This window comes from Oncorhynchus keta, chromosome 19 (genome assembly GCF_023373465.1).
Source record: "Oncorhynchus keta strain PuntledgeMale-10-30-2019 chromosome 19, Oket_V2, whole genome shotgun sequence".
Taxonomy (NCBI): domain Eukaryota; kingdom Metazoa; phylum Chordata; class Actinopteri; order Salmoniformes; family Salmonidae; genus Oncorhynchus; species Oncorhynchus keta.
The window spans coordinates 72,771,625-72,794,241 of record NC_068439.1 but is presented as its reverse complement, the minus strand read 5'-3'; the positions used below and the strand labels follow the sequence as shown (position 1 = coordinate 72,794,241).

General features: G+C 42.6%; 1 protein-coding gene across 1 annotated transcript in view; it reads left to right on the top strand.

Moving 5' to 3' along the window:
• The window catches only part of ppp2r5a (protein phosphatase 2, regulatory subunit B', alpha isoform), an 81,405-nt gene extending 62,976 nt beyond the window's left edge, over positions 1-18,429 (top strand). Inside the window, exons 3-13 of the mRNA XM_035794556.2 lie at positions 417-518; positions 647-739; positions 12,351-12,481; positions 13,240-13,299; positions 14,231-14,339; positions 15,055-15,108; positions 15,427-15,477; positions 15,627-15,746; positions 16,088-16,215; positions 16,618-16,719; positions 16,992-18,429. Coding sequence (XP_035650449.1) covers positions 417-518; positions 647-739; positions 12,351-12,481; positions 13,240-13,299; positions 14,231-14,339; positions 15,055-15,108; positions 15,427-15,477; positions 15,627-15,746; positions 16,088-16,215; positions 16,618-16,719; positions 16,992-17,244 — 1,203 coding nt within the window. The 3' untranslated portion in view covers positions 17,245-18,429. The remainder of the gene's footprint in view (positions 1-416; positions 519-646; positions 740-12,350; positions 12,482-13,239; positions 13,300-14,230; positions 14,340-15,054; positions 15,109-15,426; positions 15,478-15,626; positions 15,747-16,087; positions 16,216-16,617; positions 16,720-16,991) is intronic.
• The last annotated feature ends 4,188 nt before the right edge of the window (positions 18,430-22,617 follow it).

Sequence of the window (22,617 nt, the reverse complement as noted above, 5' to 3'; positions counted from 1 at the left end):
GGAAGTCGACAGCAGCTAGGCTTTTGGCTATGAAGTTTTCCCTCAGGACATCAGCAAATCCACAGTGTAACTTTTTAATGTAGCCTAGTATTCTTAGACTTCAGTCTGATTGTTACAACGGGCCAAACTGCATTGGACATGAAATGCCTTAGGAAATATCATTCTGGTTATTCTTTCATGATGTATTTTATGAGTGGAAACCTAATGAATAATAAACAGTGTATTGTAATACCTCTTGTCTTGTAATATGTCTTGTGACCACCTGTTTAATCTTTGAATTTCATGTAGCTCTCCAAACCTAAGGTCGAAGTTGACTATGTCCAGTGGGTAAAAGTTTGCCGTTTGTCCATGTGCTTTTGCGTCAGTTTTTTTTGTTGCAGTTTTAGTGTGTTCATGAAATGCCCTCTTGTTCACAGATCTGCACCAACATATTCCGGACTCTTCCGCCGAGTGAGAACCCTGATTTTGACCCAGAGGAGGACGAGCCTACTCTCGAGGCCTCATGGCCACACATACAGGTAAAACCACGTCACTTCTACTTGACCTCATTTTAACTCTACTTTTTTTTAAACACGTGTTATACCTGGTATTATGCGCTATATGTATATTTCATTTGGCTCAGATTTAGTTTGTTGACTTTTCCCAGCTTGTCTACGAGTTCCTCCTGCGATTCTTGGAGAACCCAGACTTTCAGCCCAGCATCGCCAAGCGCTACATTGATCAGAAGTTTGTGCTGCAGGTAAGCGTCGCAATCTGATGTCACCCGTCAATGACCCTTATCCCCTCAGATTTCAGACCATTGTCAGTCAAATGGCCACGTGACATCGCCATCAGCAGGGGTGTGTGTATTCACTAGGAGGCAAACGGGCCAAAACATTGAACTTGTCCAATAAGAAAGTCTTGTTTTCTGTTCTTAAAGTTTTCAGTTGCATACACCCCTGGTTTGACAGTGTTGTTCAAAGCTATTGTATTAATTACCAAATATTGTAGAGACTTTCATTTTCTGTTGTTTACTGATGTCACTGTCTGTTCTCTGTGGAACAAAAAGGGTGCACACAGAAACAAGGCCAAACTAAGTGAAGTCAAGAAGACAGACCTGGCAGCCTGACAAGCCTCAGATGCTTAACATCTTCTCTTCAAAAGACTCCAGTACAATACATCAAACACCAACCATGTTTGAATAATCATTTGGTAGATGAATCTGTTTTGTTAAAGTGGTCATTTTGATTTGGCTTTGAACAAAAGCGGCACTGATTTGCAATTCCGTTTTGCGCTCCAGAGCAGAAAGGTCAGAGTATGACCGACCGAAAACAATGAACATGTTTGATTGATTATCTCTCCTGGCAGTTATCAAAGCCTGTTTTTTTTTTCAACATTACATCCTGTGAAAGTTAGTTTGGAGCATAACATTTTACAAAGAGTACATTTCTTCAGTGTTAGTCTCAGTATTTAGCCTAGCTTCTCACGGGCACATATGCCCTGGTCCCAGAGTGCCCGAGTATGTCTCAATGGTATTTCACCATCTTAACGTCCCACCTTGGGTCGTATTCATTCGGCACCAAAAGGTAGAAAACCAACTGAAATTGGAAGAGACAACCTGACATTTCCGTTACAAAACGTTTTGCTGCGGTGTGCCCTAATGAATACGACCCCGTCTCACCCTTGCTGGAGCTCTTCAGCGGTAACCTGCTGGGGCTGTGCCGTGCGTATTTATCGAGCCGTCCTCCTCTCCCTAGAGCGAGGGAATAAACGGGGACGAACGCTATGGCCTGGAATGTTGGCTGAGCTGCAGCATCCGAGGTGCTCTGGCTGAGTTTCCATGATGCGAGTGGTGGAGTGGTGTCGTGGGGAAGCTTTAAATAGCACCCTATTGTTTACTCTGTTGGAAGGGAAAAGGGGGACTGTGGTCGGAAAGAGGCTGGTGAAGGGGTCGGGCTAAGGGGGGGACAGAGGACAGGCCCTGGGTTTTTTTTTCTGTGGTTTTATTCTGTGCTCTCTCCTGTTTCTCTATGACTTTTGGAGACAGACCTTGACATGGGAGAGGGACTGTACAATCAGTTCACATGGGAACGTTAGTGTATTTATAGCCGAATGTATTTCATCAGGTTGAACTGTCAGGACATATTTTATGCATAGTTATTTATTAGGGAAATTGCACTCTCTGTGAATGTAGTAATCTTTGAAATTGTGTATTACGTGCAGGGAGGAAGGAAGTACAGCCCTGTCATTACCAGAGTTACGGAGGTGTTGTCACCATAGATCGGCTTCCTGTCGCTCTGCTGATGCTGGACAAAAAACTCCTCTCAAAACATCCACATGAAAGCCTTAGGTGGCGTACTCTCAAATATTCAATCAGTTTGAAGATATTAAAGCATAATTTTAAATGTTTCCAGGTGATGTACATATTGCGGCGGGCACTGGTTTTTCTCCCAGTTACTGAATGACCACTAAAGAATGGAATACCTACAATTGTACCATGATATTTGATTAGAAAGCTCTCTTTCAGTGTTTTGATTTTTAACAAGGAAGCATTTGAGTCCAGATCTTTATGTAGCCTATGTTTCTTGTCTCTGGATGTGTCACAGATAGTCATCATGCAGAGCTCATTGTGTGGTTAGTAGCTGCTGCTGTGGTATGATCATAATGACCGTGTCTTCACTGTCAGCTATGTGCTTGTCAGGGCAGCGGGACTGAGAGAGGGCATGGCAGGGGAAACACTCAACACATTCTGTTTTGACTGGCTGACTGGTTGATTGGTTGGCTGACTGATTGACTGGCTGGCTGGTTGACTGACTGACTTGCTGAAGGCAGTGAGGAGTTATTCTCACCAGCCCTGCCCATATCCTGAAACTGAACAAACCCTTTGCTGTTGAACAAGGCTTCTAGTCACTTGAAAAGATGCTTTGCTAGAACTGAACTGAAACCTATTGTGAGTCATGCATTCAAATTACAGTGACACTCTCTCTTCCCTTGTTCCTCGCTTTTTACTTTCTGTTTGAACCTATATCTGTCTCTGTATACTGTGTATGTCTGCACAAGCACAAAATGTTGTACCCTTAAGTAGTGTTAAACAGTATTGCCTCTGCTTCCTGTATATAATACAGGTTGGGCTACTGACTGTAGAAAGAGGCTGTTTGCACAAGTCTAATCCCAATCATTAGATATATGCTGTGAATCCATTAAGCCCTGTGTTGTCAAAACATGTTCTCCCCCTCCTAATGCACGGTTAGCCTGTCCAGGCAGAGCTCTCTGTGAGGGGTCTGGCTGTGACGGTCTCAAATGGCACCCTGTTCCCTATAGGGAATCCCATAGGGCTCTGGTGGAAGGTAGCGCACTGAATAGGGTATAGTGTGTTATTTCCGATGCAGCCCGAGTCTCCAATTGAACTATTCTCATCTAGGTGGGATTATTATTAAATGGCGCCGTCACGTCATTGGCACGCAGCGAAAGGAAGAGCGCTCCAGGGGGGGCTGTTTTTACCTTTGAGCACAGACTGAGGCTTAGCCGGGGCAGAGAGGAAGAGCGAGGAAGTGCTGGAGGTCACAACCTCCCCGTGGATACACCCCAATTATTTACGTAGCTACTTCAGACCCACTTCCTCCCTTCCTCCCTCTCTGATTTCTCAATCAACTGCACACAACTAAAGTGTAGACTGTACGCGCATTACAACAAGCCCGTATTAAAAGTCTCTATCTAGAGCTCAAATGCATGCATGCACACGTGCATAGTGTGTACACATAGCTCACAACGGGGTGCGACGATTGCTTTTCTGTCACGTAGTGTCAAGCTCACCTGACACCTGAAAGGCATTGACATGCACTTTCTTTTAGCTTCTCTCAGAGAGCTGCACATAAACAGACAGGATGAGTATCGGCCATTTTGTTTATGCACCATTCTCCTTCCATCCCGGTCTCAGTGGGTGTCTGTGTTTTGTAAAAATAGAGACCTGTTGTTCTGCTTCCCTATCGATAAAACTGGAGGTACTTTCTCTGAGGTTTAGCAGAATGTCGCTCTTTGTTTTGCTGCTTTTATCTGCAGCAGGAAGTAGCCTTAGACCTGCAGAGAAAATAACTACTTTGAGTGTAGCTTTTAGAAACCTATTGGCTTCTTCTGAAAAATAGTAATTTCAGTTCAACCGTGACTCATCAGTAATGACCCTTTTGCAGAAAAAAATTGAAATTGTTGGAGGTTGGATGTAACAATAGCTCTGTCACAGTGGCAACAGCTCTGGTGGAGATTCCTGCAGTCAGCATGCCAATTGCACGCTCCCTCAACTTGAGACATCTGTGGGATTGTGTTGTGTGACAAAACTGAACATTTTAGAGTGGCCTTTTATTGTCCACAGCACAAGGTGCATCATCATGCTGTTTTAATCAGCTTCTTAATATGTCACACCTGTCAAGTGGCAAAGGAAAAATGCCCAGTTAACAGGGATTTAAACAGATTTGTGAACAACATTTTTTGAAATATTTCAGCTCATGAGACATGGGATCAAAACTTTACATGTTGTGTTTTTGTTCAGTATATAATGTGATTTAAGATTATGCTAACTTGCTAGCTTGCAAGATCAAACTTCTTGGTTACAGCAGAGACAATCAACCCCTGCTGGATCAAGATTCCTGCTCCCTAAATTGTTTTCTGCGTCCAAAAAACATCCCCTGTGTGGACTGCCGGTAATATTGTATACCCCTTTATGGTACAGGAACACTGCCGGTAATATTGTATACCCCTTTATGGTACAGGAACACTGCCGGTAATATTGTATACCCCGGTATGGTACAGGAACACTGCCGGTAATACTGTATACCCCTTTATGGTACAGGAACACTGCCGGTAATACTGTATACCCCTTTATGGTACAGGAACACTGCCAGTAATATCGTATACCCCGGTATGGTACAGGAACACTGCCGGTAATATCGTATACCCCGGTATGGTACAGGAACACTGCCGGTAATATCGTATACCCCGGTATGGTACAGGAACACTGCCGGTAATATTGTATACCCCAGTATGGTACAGGAACAGTATGAAGGTATGACCATTTGAATACCACCCAGCCCGACAGAACACAAACCTGGTCAGAGCACATCTATAATGTCTCATTAGCTAGGTGGTTAGACTGTGTTGGCTTAGCTTGTTAGCACCAATAGTGTAACAGCCCTCTACTTTTAGGATATTTTCATCATTCATACAGTGAAACGTATCGACTGACTGACTGATGACGAACATACAGTACTGTGTCCCTCTGGGAGCTTTGTCTCTGAGACTTCATAGGCTCTTCTTCGATGACCCTGCAGAACAGAACAATTCGCTCCGCTCCGAGACCCCAATGCTACTGTAACATAACAGACACAGCAGAGGTCAAGTTCAGGACAAAATGCATTAGCCTCTGGGTGAAATCCCACTGGTCGGGTCTTGATCACTGATGGTGATTGAATATTGACCCTGGCCCCGGGCCCCCTGCATGGCTGAATCATAGTCTTGTCCGGGCCACGTTCCAACACTACCAAGCAACATCCTTATCTATGGCCTATTTCCTTGTCCTCGCTGATTTGAGCGGACTTGATGGATGCAGGCTAGGTAGCATTGCAAGGATAAAGGTGAAAACAGCAGTTAGCTGTAAATTAGCTTCCTCCATTTGGAGTGATGACATAAGGTCATACAATAGGTCAAAGGATATTAAGAGTATTGGGAAGCAGCCTAGTATCATCTGTGTGTCTGCAACAGAGGAGTCTGCTGCCTCGGTGCCAAGCTGGGGGAGGAGGGCTGGACTGTAATGGAGGAGGCTGCTGCCTTGGTGCCGGGCTGGGGAAGGAGGGCGGGACTGGAACAGGGGCACTACTCTGCTGGAATGGCAACCCTGTCATTGTGGTCCTGGCAACCTCATAAAATGACGAAACCCACATTTTAGGAACTGGCCGACATCAGCACTAGCTAGGCTATTCCTCTGGGCTCAGTGGCATGTTCCACACCGCTCCTCTCCTTTAAACAGTAACGTTACAGTACTGATCACTGATACCAAAATCGCTCCTCTCCTTTAAACAGCAGCTGACATTACAGTACAAAGGACTGATCCTAAACCGCTCATTTCCTTTAAACAGCAATTTCCCCACCCACACGACGCCATACACGTGGTTTGCGGATGTGAGGCCGGTTGGATGTACTGCCAAATTTTCTAAAACAACATTGGAGGCAGCTTATGGTAGAGAAATTAACATTACATTATCTGGCAACCGCTCTTGTGGACATTCCTGCAGTCAGCATGCCAATTGCACACTCCCTCAACTTGAAACATCTGTTGTGTGACAAAACTGCACGTTTTAGAATGGTCTTTTGTCACGAGCACAAGGTGCACCTGTGTAATGATCATACTTCTTGATGTGCCGCACCTGTCAGGAGGATGGATTATCTTGACAAAGGAGAAATGCTCACTAACAGGGATGTAAACAAATTTGTGCTCAACATTTGAGAGAAAAGCTTTTTGTGCGATTGGAAAATTTCTGTGATTTTATTTCAGCTCAGGAAATATGGGACCAGCACTTTACATGTTGTGTTTTATATTTTTGATCAGTGTGTATATACAGCACCAGAACCTACAGGGTTACATCATATATATGTAAGCAGTTGGTAGCTGCAATAAGATATAAGATATCATTTGATTTATGTCTGTTCTTGGCTCTGATGACTAGTAGGTAGTGGCAGGTAGCCTAGCGGTTAGAGCATTGGGGCAGTAACCGAAAGGTCGCTGGTTTGAATACACAAGGTAAAAAAGGTCAAAGCTCTGTCTTGACTATATTTGTCACATTTGGTGATAAAAACATAGTAAGTTTTAGTTGAAACTGTCTTTAAATCATGTTTATTTAATTTTCATACCACCCTCTGTAGGTATGACTGGGACCTCTGTATGTTTATGCTGCTATTTGTTCCTATACATTGGTTGGTTGTTTAGCAACGAAACCGACAGGTGCGGCAACTATGGGGTGAAACAGATGGGGTTGGCTTAAATTGTTGTAAAATATATTGTCTCTAAAGTTTATTGAAAATATAAATAAACAAGCTCTTATTGTCTCTCATGCATCGTTACAGTTGTTTTAATATTACTGATTATGGCTTCTATCAATGTAATTGTCTGCATCTTTTCCAATCCCCCATATACAGTGGGGCAAAAAAGTATTTAGTCAGCCACCAATTGTGCAAGTTCTCCCACGTAAAAAGATGAGAGGCCTGTAATTTTCATCATAGGTACACTTCAACTATGACAGACAAAATGAAGGGAAAAAATCCAGAAAATCACATTGTAGGATTTTTTAATGAATTTAAATTAAGTATTTGGTCACCTACAAACAAGCTAGATTTCTGGCTCTCACAGACCTGCAACTTCTTCTTTAAGAGGCTCCTCTGTCCTCCACTCATTACCTGTATTAATGGCACCTGTTTGAACTTAGTATCAGTATAAAATACACCTGTCCACAACCTCAAACAGTCACACTCCAAACTCCACTATGGCCAAGACCAAAGAGCTTTCAAAGGACACCAGAAACAAAATTGTAGACCTGCACCAGGCTGGGAAGACTGAATCTGCAATAGGTAAGCAGCTTGGTTTGAAGAAATCAACTGTGGGAGCAATTATTAGGAAATGGAAGACATACAAGACTACTGATAATCTCCCTCGATCTGGGGCTCCACGCAAGATCTCACCCCGTGGGGTCAAAATGATCACAAGAACGGTGAGCAAAAATCCCAGAACCACACGGGGGGGCCCAGTGAATGACGTGCAGAGAGCTGGGACCAAAGTAACAAAGCCTACCATCAGCAAGGGCATTGAAGATGAAACGTGGCTGGGTCTTTCAGCATGACAATGATCCCAAACACATCGCCCGGGCAACGAAGGAGTGGCTTCATAAGAAGCATTTCAAGGTCCTGGAGTGGCCTAGCCAGTCTCCAGATCTCAACCCCATAGAAAATCTTTGGAGGGAGTTGAAAGTCCGTGTTGCCCAGCAACAGCCCCAAACATCACTGCTCTAGAGGAGATCTGCATGGAGGAATGGACCAAAATACCAGCAACAGTGTGTGAAAACCTTGTCAAACGTTTTCTGTAAGTCTTCACCTCTCTCATTGCCAACAAAGGGCATATAACAAAGTATTGAGAAACTTTTGTTATTGACCAAATACTTATTTTCCACCATAATTTGATAATGAAATTAATAAATTCATTAAATCCTACAATGTGATTTTCTGGAATTTGTTTTCTCATTTTGTCTGTCATAGTTGAAGTGTACCTATGATGAAAATTACAGGCCTCATCTTTTTAAGTGGGAGAACCTGCACAATTGGTGGCTGACTAAATACTTTTTTGCCCCACTGTATATGCCAATTATGTGACGATCCGACCGCATTCTGTCCCCTATCAACATTTTATTTATTTTGTAATATTTTTTAAACTTTTGGCGCCATAGAGAATTACATTAGAAAGTAATCAAGATGACTAGCTTGATTAAGCTCCCGCCATGTATATCTCACTAGGTCAGGGTATTTAAGCCTCCATATATCCACTAATTCCAATATATCCATGACATTCATGATTTCCTTAAGTACCTGAGGGTGATAGTGTGATGTCCTTTATGGGTCCATAGAGGTATTTTAAACCGTATTATAATCTCCCACCATAATAATAGACTTGTGTTGCTTGTAGGGTTGATAAATTGTTATATCTATTTTCAAAGAAGCGTGGATCATCATTATTTGGACCGTATAGGTTAAGAAGCCATGGTCCAATAACATTTAAAATCATCTACCTTGAGGATCTGTTTGGACAATTTGCATAATTTAATTAATATTACTGTTAATTAATATTGTCACCCCTTTTGAGTTTCTTTGCCCATGGGAGAAATATATTTCGCCCCCTGTCCTTTTTCCACAAAACGTAATCTAAAATTGTTGAATGAGTTTCCTGTAAACCAATAGATTATATATTCCTTCTCTTTTAGCCAGGTAAATACGGATAGTATTTTCTTATTATCTGCTGAGACATTACAATTATAACTGGCTATACTTATTTCACTAATTACCATAATGAGACAAGTTTCAATTCCATTTATCATAATATATGTTTGTAAATGTACCATGATGATTGTCTATATAGCTGTACCATGATAATTGCATTGCTACTATGTAAACCTCCAATTGTTCCCAACTATTCCACCTCCTCATCCCGAGTTGGGTTGTCATCCCAGTGACCGGTAGACCACCCATGATCCCATGGTCCCCGAGAGACCAGGACCCCTCCTTCGAAAAGAGCACAGTGCCACCCACAAAGCATAAGCAGATCAACCGATAAAACTCGCTGGCCATGGCAGAACACTGACATTCCTGTCTTGCAGGAAATCACGCACAGAACGAGCAGTATGGCTGGTGGCATTGTCATGCTGGAGGGTCATGTCAGGATGAGCCTGCAGGAAGGGTACCGCATGAGGGAGGAGGATGTCTTCCCTGTAACGCACAGTGTTGAGATTTCTTGCATTGACAACGAGCTCAGTCTGATGATGCTGTGACACATCGCCCCAGACCATGACAGACCCTTCACCTCCAAATCAGTCCCGCTCCAGAGTACAGGCCTTGATGTAACGCTCATTCCTTCGATGATAAACGTGAATCAGACCATCACCCCTGGTGAGACAAAACCGCGACTCGCCAGTGAAGAGCACTTTTTGCCAGTCCTGTCTGATCCAGCGACGGTGGGTTTGTCCCCATAGGCGACGTTGTTGCAGGTGATGTCTGGTGAGGACCTGCCTTACAACAGGCCTACAAGCCCTCAGCCTCAACTCAGCCTAATGCGGACAGTCTGATCACTGATGGAGGGAATGTGCATTCCTGGTGTAACTCGGGCAGTTGTTGCAATCCTGTACCAGTCCCGCAGGTGGGGTGTTGGGATGTCTGGATCCTGTGCAGGTGTTGTTACACATGGTCTGCCACTGCGAGGACGATCACCTGTCCTCCCTTTCTCTCTCTCTCTGTCTTAGGCGTCTCACAGTACCGACATTGCAATTTATTGCTCTGGCCACATCTGCAGTCCTCATGCCTCCTTGCAGGATGACTACACTGCTCACATCGCGTGCATTTAGAAATCTATGTTATTCCATTATTGCACCCACTGCTCGCGCGCACCAAAGAGCGTCTGCGATGCCAAGGGCTAATATAGAAGTCAGTTCTATTTCTGACGCAGATCATGCTGCAAGTCCTGCCTCTCCCATCTCCTCATTGGTTAGAAGCAGGTACCCACGTGCCATCACCTCATTGGTTATACCCACGCGTGTGACTGAAAGACGAATGAGGCACCTCATTTATGAAAGTTGCCAATTGCAATATAAAGTCAAGAGAAGAAAAGGAGGAGAGATGACTAGGAACGATTTGGTTGACCGTTTTATGTGTGGATTAATTGTCGGAGTAGAGGACCTTGTGCATTTCAGGTAAAATAACAACTCAATGTTTATATCACAGGACAAATTAGCTAGTAACAGCAAGCTAGCTAAATGGGACAAATTAGCTAGCTATTGCAAGCTAAATTGCCATAAATGTTTAATGCTTTTCGACCTGTCCCCAAATCAATGTCATTGGTTCAGAGTTTGTTTTGATGTTTTAACCTGCGTGTCGTGATCGCGTTTGGTATGGGGGGGACAAAATACCTTTATGCACTATGGCGCATGCACGCAGACTGTTTGGGTTCTGTGTTAGGCACGTTCACGCAGATGAGCAGGGACCCTGGACATCTTTTGGTGTTTTTCAGAGTCAGTAGAAAGGTCTCTCTAGTGTCCTACATGTTCATAAATGTGACCTTAATTGCCTACCGTCTGCTGTTAGTGTCTTAACAACCGTTCCACAGGTGCATATTCATGGGAAACAGTGTTTTAAACCATTTACAATGAATATCTGTGAAGGTATTGGGATTTTTACGAATTATCTTTGAAAGACAGGGTCCTGAAAAGGGGACACTTCTTTTTCTGCAGAGTTTATTTGTAATAATGTAGGTAGTTTATGCAAAGGATTGTTACCTCTTACCAGTATTGTCATTACAAAAGTTACATTTTGGCAAGCAATTATTATTTTAGCCAACAATTATTGCGATTCATCCTATATTGTCCCTCACATCTTTACAACAGTTGTGGGATACACAGACACACTCAACCCCTTTCTCCCACACACAACCATATGCTCAACAGTTGCACCATCCCAGAGCCCAACTCGAGAAAGGTCTTGATTTACGAACGCATATACAGTTGCAGCTGAATGAGAAGGCCTGCAAAATTGATAAAAAAATGGTCAGAAATGGGGAGATTTGGTTAACCATTGTCACATCCTAGGTGATGGAGGTCAGATATACATACCCCTTTCCCCTGAAACACCCACAACATGTTCCCCCGTAGTGACTATATTCACAAGATTAGTATTGAATTGCATGGCCTCTAAAGGCACATGTGACATACAATATGGAAATCATCTGTTGTACCTATGTAGGAAAAAATTTGTTGTAAATTATTTTGTCTTGGTTAAAACAATTTGTCATCCGGTAGACTAATTAAATTTCCAATATTCTCGCCCTATAAGAGTAATGTGTTTACCAATTATTCTCGCCCTATAAGAGTAATGTGTTTACCAATTATTTAATGGTCCGACCTCATTCTGTCCTCTATCAGCACTATTTAAACGTTTGTTGCCAGCGAAAATGACAAGGCAATCAAGACGACTAGCTTGACTGAACCTGCTCCATGTAGATCTCAATAGGTCAGGGTATTTAAGCCTCCATATGTCATGTCCACTAGTTCCAATATATCCATAATATTTGTAATTTCCTTAAGCGCGTGAGGGTGATAGTTTGTAGTGTGATTTACTTTACGGTCCATTGAGGTACTTGAAACCGTATTATCTCCCACTAATAATTGTGTCATGTATTGCCTGTAAGCTCGATAAATTATTATATGTATTTCTAAAGAAGCGTGGATCATCATTATTTGGAACATGTAGATAAATTAGCAAAATCTCTTTATAGTCCAATAGCATATGTAAAAGGATCCGCCTTTCGTAACGTTGTCAGGTAACTCGTCTATTGACAATTTTGGTAATCGGGCCTGGGTATGGCTTTGCTTTAGGTGCCTTTGCACCGCGCCTGTAAAATAGAATTGAGTTGAAACACCACTGTTACCATAGACACAGCCGAGTCAGAAACAAAACTTTCGATTCTCGGTTTGAAATGCTTTGAAATGACACTGGGAAGCAAGGAAATAACTTTTTGCTCTCTCTCTCTCTCTCCTCGCTCTCTCTCTCTCTCCCCCCCTCTTCTTTGACCTTGGCAGCTCCTGGAACTGTTTGACAGCGAGGACCCCCGGGAGAGGGACTTCCTGAAGACGGTCCTGCATCGGATCTACGGGAAGTTCCTGGGGTTGCGGGCTTTCATCAGGAAGCAGATCAACAACATCTTCTTGCGGTGAGTGAATAGTGAAGTGCCCCTCTCTCTTGTTCACAGGAGCAAACAGCGGGGCCTCCTTCGAAGACACACAGAACCACACAGGTATCCGTCAAACTGAGTTCAACCCCCACCGCAGCTCAGCACCTAAAAAGTCCATGGTCGTATTCATTAGGGCTTATCGTAGCAAAACGTTTTCAACTGGAATAGAAAAGTAGCGTTCCTCGTTGGACAAGATCATGATTAACCGCAACCTTCCCTGTGTTCCTGGGAGCCCACTCCTGTCAGTTGACTTCCCCTCTTCTTTGTCTATGCCCTGGCTGAGAAGGGAACTGTCCAGCTTTCTGTCCATTCCCTGGCTGAGAAGGGGAACTGTCCAGCTTTCCGTCTATGCCCTGGCTGAGAAGGGGAACTGTCCTACTTTCTGTCAATGCCCTGGTTGAGAAGGGAAACTGTCCTGCTGTGATCGTTTCCCTGGCAGGCTTTCCTAACCAGGTTCTTTCAGGCAGCAGCAGCTTGGGGACAACTGGTAGATAGATGGGACATGATCAAGCCTACGTCAGAGCCAAAGTACAACTGGTGTCAGTGGCTGAACACATTTCACAGGTTTTATACATGCTATGATTCGACTCTGAACATCGATGTTAGCAGAGGGGGCCATCCTCATGTCTCTATCCCTCTCTCTCTGCTCCGTTGTGTCCTATCAGAGCCAAATGCTCCGCTACTCAGTGTGTAGTCATTTGTAGTTTGATTGTGATGGTGTGTTTGTGTTCTGGTAGGTTCATCTACGAGACTGATCACTTCAACGGAGTGGCCGAGCTCCTGGAGATACTGGGGAGGTGAGTCCAGAGGTGGTGTGGTGGGACGCTGGGAAGGTGGTGGGACGCTGGGAAGGTGGTGGGACGCTGGGAAGGTGGTGGGACGCTGGGGAGGTGATGGGACGCTGGGGAGGTGATGGGACGCTGGGGAGGTGATGGGACGCTGGGGAGGTGATGGGACGCTGGGGAGGTGATGGGACGCTGGGGGAGGTGATGGGACGCTGGGGGAGGTGATGGGACGCTGGGGGGAGGTGATGGGACGCCGGGGGGAGGTGATGGGACGCTGGGGGGAGGTGGTGTGGTGGGACGCTGGGGGGGAGGTGGTGTGGCGGGACGCTGGGGGGAGGTGGTGTGGCGGGACGCTGGGGGGAGGTGGTGTGGCGGGAGTTCAAGCATGCATCAACTGCATCAACATATATTGTTATCAAGCACCTGACTCTAGCAGCAGTGGCACAGCGAGCTCAAGGAACTAGGACATGCAACCATTTACACTCGTATGCCAGAATATCTCCATTTGAGCTAATATACTCACCACTACATCAGTAGGTCCCTTTAGTGTTGCTACAGGCTTTTCTGCTGTTAGCTCCCCATCCCCACAGAATTCTGGGAAACTCAATCACACTGCTGACCTCTGCCTTTTCCACTTTTTGAGCTAAAGGACGCAAGTGGCTCTTCCTGTTTAGTTTTATTTGCAGAAAGTGTTCTTTTGTTCCAGCAGTGAAATGTCTCTCTGGCTCTAGCTATGAATAGTCATCTCTGCTTCTCAGACCGCCTACCCTGCTCTCTGTGTCCTCAGATATTCTGGATATGGGGGGGGTTCTGTGGGCTGCATCATCCATACTCTCTGTGTGTGTGTGTGTGTGTGTGTGTGTGTGTCTCATGCATGCGTGTTTGCTAATGCTTGCTTCTCAAGGCAATGATTGATTGAAGTGTTGTTTTTGTCTATCTGCAGCATCATCAATGGCTTTGCACTGCCATTGAAGGCGGAACACAAGCAGTTCCTGATGAAGGTGCTCATCCCCATGCATACCGCCAAAGGACTGGCCCTGTTCCACGCACAGGTAACCAAATGTGTAACTGATGCTCAATTAAGTTATGAATCCATACGTGTTAAGAGAAGAGGTAGAGCTAGGATTGGAACTGGAATGAGCATCTCCACCCTCTCTTTGAAAACTACATGCCGAATGTCCCCTCCACTTCCAAAATTCAAAATATGCTAAATCATGATTTGTCCAAAGCACCGGAACTAATGTTGTTGGTTATCTCATGCGGCCCGTCATATCACGACAGATCTACGGTACCATTTTTGTTTACGTAGTCTGTCTACGAGAGATTACCAAATTCCTAATACCAGATTAATAAATATCCCATTTTAAAGGTGTTGATTTGAAATACTCACTCTCACTAGACAACAACTTTTCTCTTTTTAGCAGCTATCTAAATCTGAGAAATGTACCTGGCATAATGTAGGTTTTAAAAGGAATTCTATGTATAAGTTCATACAATATTATGATATGGTAATTAGCCTAGCTATCCATTTTGTTCTGTCAGGTCAGGCTTTGTGAACAGTAGATGACCCAAATGCCTTGTTAAACATAACTCTCATGAGCTGAAGTGAACTGCGCTCTGAAAAAAAGCCTTGGATAACAGTGCCATCTAGTGGCCGTAGAATGAACTTGAAAGCTCTGATAGTATTGTGTACAGGACATACCACATTGGGAACGTTTCTGTTAACAGTAAGTAAATAATATCAATACCTGTTCTGTTTCCTTTTAGCTGGCCTACTGTGTCGTCCAGTTCCTGGAGAAGGACCCCACCCTCACAGAGCCGGTACTCTAACCAACTAACATTCGTCACGTTGTTCTACCCTCGGGACACTAGGTTCTGCTCTCCCTTGGAGCTGTAGGAATGTTGATGTGTGCTAGGAATCTGTGCACCTTTCATGTAGGGGACAAACAATGTTGGCTTTCTCTAACAAGTTTGAGTCCAAAATCATGAATAGTTCATATGGTACCTAGCTAAATGGCATGTAAAATGCTGCAGCACTATCGACCTATGTACAGTACTGTAGGTTTGTTGACTAAAGACAAAGACAAAAAAAACTAAAGGTATTTCCTTGGAACTTAGTGTCATCTGTTCAACCCTCAGGTGATTCGGGGGCTGTTGAAGTTTTGGCCCAAAACCTGTAGCCAGAAGGAGGTATGTCTGTCTGTCATGACTGGTAGATGACACCCAACATGCGAACAGATGCTGTACCTTGTATACCATAAGTGTGGTTCTGAACAGTTTACCTGGTTCTCTTGAACATATGACTTCCTCATGTGTCTGTTGTTTCCCACCTGTCCTAGGTGATGTACCTGGGGGAAATGGAGGAGATCCTGGATGTCATTGAGCCCACCCAGTTCAAGAAGATCCAAGAGCCCCTGTTCAAGCAGATCTCCAGATGTGTGGCCAACCCCCACTTCCAGGTACAGTCTTGACTTCCTTGACCTTCAACTTACTTTTAGCTCCGAGTGGAGCAAATGGCATCAATAAAAGTGCGTCTCCAGCTAACCCTGATCTGGGACGTCTTTAGTTTGTTTCAGGTGGTTCCTCATACAGTATATTAAGGCTATTTCTGTTCCTCCATTTACTGCTACATGTACTTTTTTCCCTTTCATTTTTCATAATGACCTCCTCAAGGAGCTTTCCTGCACTTCTCTAAATGGGTTTTCAATCTGATAGTGGAGCTGTGAAAATGGCTGCCCTATACGTAACATGTTCCTGTCATTTACTGCCAGCCTGGCTCATTTCTTGTTGATCCCAACAGGTAGCGGAGAGAGCCCTCTACTTCTGGAACAACGAGTACATCCTGAGCCTGATTGAGGAGAACATCGACAAGATTCTGCCTATCATGTTTGGTAGCCTGTACAGAATCTCCAAAGAACACTGGAACCCGTACGTATGCCAGTCTCCGGTTCTCAACTCATTTTTTCTTTTAATTTTTTTCTTTGACCTTTTATCTAACTTGGCAAGTCAGTTAAGAACAAATAGTTTGCCCCTCAGGGTGAAGCATTAACAAGCAACGCCATGCTTAATACTGAACTCTCTTACCTGTATTTGGCATAGAGGTTGGGGTCTTATGTTATCCCTCTCTAACTAACTATGTACGTATGACAAAATGGTCATGTCTACAGATATCAATGTCATGTTTCCTCCAACATCATGTCACTGAAATATCAAAGGAATGTTTTTCCAGTTATTTAATCTCAACAATGCTACTGTAGGATTGACTGAGAGCCGGTAAATATCCTCTGGATGTATTTAAGTCAGATGCCATTGTCCCCTGTGTGTTTCCAGGACGATTGTAGCTCTGGTCTACAACGTGCTGAAGACCCTGATGGAGATGAACAGCACACTATTTGACGAGCTGACAGCCTCTTACAAATCAGACAGACAGCGGTGAGTGAGCTCCAGCTCTTATATTCATTCTTGTTCTGCAGCCCGAACAGTTATAGTTCACAAACTATTACAATAACTAGTCAGGTATAATTTATGAAGCGTGGAAACAAAGCTGCATGGTACAACACACTGGATTACATAAGTTCTGTTAGCTAGCGTTTTTCAAGGACAGTCGGGTCTGACAGCGTCTTCTGTGTGTCCGTGCGTGCGTGACGTTGCATCCGTGCGTGATGTGCGTGACGTGCGCCCGTAACGTGCTTGTGTCTCTCCAGGGAGAAGAAGAAGGAGCAGGAGAGGGAGGAGCTGTGGAAGAAGCTGGATGAGCTGAAGCTGAGCGACGCAGCGGCTCTGGTGCAGAACAACAGCCACGGGCTCCAGAACGCTGCCCAGAACAACAACAGCAACAACAACAATCACCAAGAAAACCAGGAGAAGGGCACCGCTGTCATTGCAACGGACCATGAAGACCCTGTCATCGCCATGGATACCGCAGAGAATGTCAAGGGTGTCAAGACTGCCAAATGACACAGGACTCCATTTTGTACTCTGTAACGGTTTCTAGGCCGTCTGAGAACTGTCAGGGAGGGGCTTGGGGGTGATGGGGAGGAGGGGCTTGGGGGTGACGCGGAGGAGGGGCTTGAGAAACTAGCCACACAAAAAAAAGAGATAAACCTCATCAGTATGTTAAATCTATATACAGTAAAACAACTACAAATGCCAGAAATTCTCCTTTGGCAGAAAACGTATATTTCAACTTAAGACTATTTTGGGATGTTAGTGTGACCACAGTATATTGGTAAACTTTTTTTGTCTGATCAAAGAATTTATCCTTTCACATTTAGTTTCTTAACTGAGAAGTTTTTTTTTGGGGGGGGGTGATATTCAATGTATGAAAATATAGGAGGGGGAGAAAATGACTTGAAAATAACCTTTCTGATTGTGCTGCACTTCGAGAAGCTAAATGGCTATTTTAAGATGTCTATTTTGTATGTGCTTTCATCACTGCTGCCAACATAGGGGTGCAAACTGTAAGGAAGAGGGGTTCGGGGGTGAGCTTTGGAGGGTGGGTGGGTGGGGGGCTATGGAGAGAGGACTGTGTTAATAGTCTATACATAGGAGACCTGAGTGAATGTCACTATCATGAGGTCTTGTGTTTTCGGGTGTTTGGTATATGTATCTGAATACATGAAGCTTAATGTTATAGCCGTTATTATAGCACATTCAAGAACTGCAGCCATACAACCTATTTACAGTAAGTATTTGAAATGAGTTTAGTTTAGAGAAACGAACGATGAAACGGGCACAGATTTAAGTAAGTATAACATATTTTTCCAGTCTGAATAGAGAATTGATTAATAGATAATGCAGATGTAGAAAAAGGTAATGAAATGAGCCATATATTTTTTTCCAGAGTATTGTTAAAGGCAGAGATGTGGATTTTTGAAGCCAGATGGTGGCAGATTGCCGATAGTCTGGTTTCTGCAGATTTAAACGTGGCTGGATGAAGTGTGTGAGTATGTGGGTCAGGGGTGTTTGCTTTAACGTGTCTGTTCTCTATTGTAGGTCCAGTCTTTTCTGATGCCTTTTCTGTCAGAGTGTACCATTCCAATCTCTGTGACATGCAACTGTGTGGGGAACCTGTTTTGTAATAACTGACCTTATCTAGGTTTTAAATAAAAATAAAGTCTACCATATGTTTCTACTCTAAAACCACAGGACTATGGCTCTTTCTTTCGTATTGAGTAGCAGCGACACGTTGTCACCAGATGGCGCCAGAATTTAATATTAATCTTCTGTGGGAATTGTAGTACTCTTATTTGAAAACCTATCTATCAAAAGTTAAATATAGGCCTTTATTCTATCAGATCAAGCGTTGACCCTCATTGGCAGACATCCACATAGCAGATGTTTTGGAGGTGTAACCGATATGAACTGACCAATAGGTTAGTGGCTGCCCGTCCTTATTGGTCCGTGCTATCCGGACCGGGATCCTTGGGACATCCATACCCTAACCATTGTACATTTCAACTTCAATGCGGTAGGGACCTCCCAAGGATTCCAGATAGCATATCCATATTATCCCTACAGTGTTAAAGTTCAAAGCGGCGATCGAAAGTGTAGGCTAATGCATGTTTTCATGTTCATTTGGATGGGGTATTTATTGCTTCATTATAATTGATGCGTAGACAATAGACAAGTATACATTCAAGTGATTGAACTTGTAACACGGCTGAACGGGATTTGTCAGATTATAAAGTCGGGTGGTTTAGTTGCATCCAATGGCAGTGCATAGAGCTAGATAGAGGAATTGTCTTTATCTGTTTCATTACTGCAGTGGTTCACAACTCCGGGCCTCAAGTATCCCCAATGATACACATTTTTATTATTTATTTATTTGTTTTTTATTTCACCTTTATTTAACCAGGTAGGCTAGTTGAGAACAAGTTCTCATTTGCAACTGCGACCTGGCCAAGATAAAGCATAGCAGTGTGAACAGACAACACAGAGTTACACATGGAGTCAACAATTAACAAGTCAATAACACAGTAGAAAAAAAAGGGGAGTCTATATACAATGTGTGCAAAGGGCATGAGGAGGTAGGCGAATAATTACAATTTTGCAGATTAACACTGGAGTGATAAATGATCAGATGGTCATGTACAGGTAGAGATATTGGTGTGCAAAAGTGCAGAAAAATAAATAAATAAAAACAGTATGGGGATGAGGTAGGTAAAATTGGGTGGGCTATTTACCGATAGACTATGTACAGCTGCAGCGATCGGTTAGCTGCTCAGATAGCAGATGTTTGAAGTTGGTGAGGGAGATAGATTGTAGTTCTGGAACAGCACACCTGATTAAACTTGTCAACTAATCATCAGGCCCTCAATGAGTTAAATCAGGCACGTTTGTCTGGGGCTACAACAAAAATGTGTGCTGTTGGGGGTACTCGAGGACCGGAATTTGGAACCACTGCATTATAGCCTCTGTGACAGCATGGGCAGCACCATTTAGGCTATGCCATTTTGAAGTACTCAATTTTCTTGACTATTGGCTGATCCATCCTGATGACCCAGTTGGACATGACACCAAAAGGGTCACCAGGAGGGATCAGCCAATGAAGTTGGAAGTCTCACCCAGTTGACCACATTAAAATGGTGGAAGCCCTCGATGGCGCTGCCCATGCTAATATTGCCTTTTGTCCAATAGAGGCCTCTATCATTCTCTATGCGCGGATCTGATAGAATCTTGCCATTCTTTTTTTTCAAAGTATTCAAACCCAGCACAGGTTTAGCATTTGAATGCCTTAAAGTTTCCTTTAAAAATCTAACTTTGGAATTTTCCCCTCTGATCTTCTACATAACCGCCACATTTAAAATGAAAATCATTTTTAAATGTATTGGGGCATTCAAGTTTTATTTAGAAAAAGTTGAGGCGAGCAAGCAAATATTTGTTTTTAAATGTAGTATACCCTCTTATTAAAATACTATAGCAACCTTAGTTCAACACCAATCAAGAGATGTTAGCCTCTTAGCCTAGGCATAATCTGTGAGGAAGTTGTGTATCTCTTTGCTGGAAGCCTGAGGGCATTATTTTTTGCTAAACTAGAAAAGTGTCGAGGGGCATTTCATTAAATGTATACTGTATGGCCTTACAAATTGAAATCTGGGATGTCTTGATGACAACAGTATCCTCAGTGGTTGGGATGTAATCTATAACATTTTTTTTTTTTTTTTAAGTTTTTAGAGTGAAGATTTAAAGGGGCAATCCAGAGTTGAAACAATAACAAAGCACCCACCTCCCGCCACTTGTTTTTTGGTAAAAAGCAGAGGGTTCAAATCAATATCAAATCGAATGTTATTAGTCACGTGCCGAATACAGGTGTAGACCTTACAGGGAAATGCTTACTTACGAGCCCCTAGCCAACAATGCAGTTTTTTAAAATAATTAAAAAATATATATATAATAGAATAAGAAATAAAAGTAACAAGTAATTAAAGAGCAGGTTGCGGCTGGAGAAATGTAACTACTCTCAAATTCATAGATCTATGGATGCAAGGACTGACCATCAACATTATAGTTTTATCCATGTTTTGAGGCTGTACTGTGTTTTATTTACAAACATTGGAGATGAATAAGCTTATATTTTGGGTTCTGATGGGAGACGACACTTGAACTAAGCTCATGAGGCAAAACCTCTTCAGGATTTAACTTTTTTTTTCAATTTTCAGCTAAAATGACACACCTAAATCTAACTGCCTGTAGCTCAGGACCTGAAGCAAGGATATGCATATTCTTGATACCATTTGAAAGGAAATACTTTGAAGTTTGTGGAAATGTTGCTTTAATGTGGGAGAATATAACACATTAGATCTGGTAAAAAAAATAATACAAAGAAAAAACCTGTGTTTTCTATGTATTTTTTTGTTCCATCTTTGAAATGCAGGAGAAAGGCCATAATATGACTTAGGAGTCTTGGCGCAATTTAGATTTTGGCCACTACATGGCAGCAGTGTATGTGCAACATTTTAGACTGATCTAATACACCATTGCATTACTGTTCAAAATGTGCTATCAAGTCTGCCGAAATGTGCCTAATTGGTTTATTGGTACATTTAAGTACATAACTGTGCACTCTCCTCAAACAATAGCATGGTATTATTTCACTGTAATAGCTACTGTAAATTGGACAGTACAGTTAGATTAACAATCATTTAAGCTTTCTGCCCATATAAGACATGTCTATGTCCTGGGAAATGTTCTTGTTACTTACAACGTCATGCTAATCACATTAGCGCACGTTATCTCAATAACATACAGTGCCTTCAAAAAGTATTCACACCCCTTCATTTTGTCCATTATTTTTTTTGTTACAGCTTGAATTGAAATAAATAAAATTTAGATGTTTTTTTGGTCACTGGCCTACACACAATACCCCATAATGTCTAAGTGGAATTATGTTTTTCAAAATGAAATAAAAAAAAAAGAAAAGCTGAAATGTATTGAGTCATGTTAAAATATACAACTAAAATGTTTCCATTTGTGTTCCTTTCTTGTTTGAGTACACACAAACAATATACAATGTAACAACAAAATCTTAGTCTTTACACTGAAATAGGTTCTGATAGTAGTGTTTTGAATATGTCATCAGTGTGATCTCGGTTGTCACTAAGTTCAATTAATTTGATGTGTGTGTCTGTATCATTAGTATGCAGAGTTCTATTTTGAGCAGGGAGTACATGATTTGCATCGCTGTGTTTCATTTTGCAAAATGTCTGTGGGGTTTGGGGAAATTAGCTGTTTTGTGTTTAGATTTTTGAGTAGAGAAAAACTGTAATCACGTCAGACCAACAAATATTTGTAACATCATCCACAAAAGAGTCACAGCAAAATATTTTGTATGATCTCTTATACACTATTTGGGGCCCATACACTATTTTAGGCCCAGCTGTTGGGCCTAAAAACTTTCTCTTGCCTGGATATAGCCACTATATTGTGTGTGATCACTGCATTCAATGGGTGCAGATACAGCTTTAGAACAAAGTTCTACAGTATTAGTCAAAATGTGATCGTCGTTGTAAATAAGAATTTGTTCTTAACTGACTTGCCTACTTAAATAAAGGTTCAATTAAAATAAGGATGTGCCAAGTGAACATGCAACCACAACACTTCAATAACACTTGACATAAGATCTTCTCTTAGCATTACAGGTATATGGCATTTCTGTCTTTTCTATAGATGTTATATCCTTGTATTGCTACTGCTGTATCATCAAATTAATTATCTAAGTGAGTCTCATAATAGTTTTAACATGATTTTATAATGACTATCTCATTTTTGTAGCCCACATATACAATTATCTGTAAGGTCCCTCAGTCGATCAGTGAATTTTAAACACAG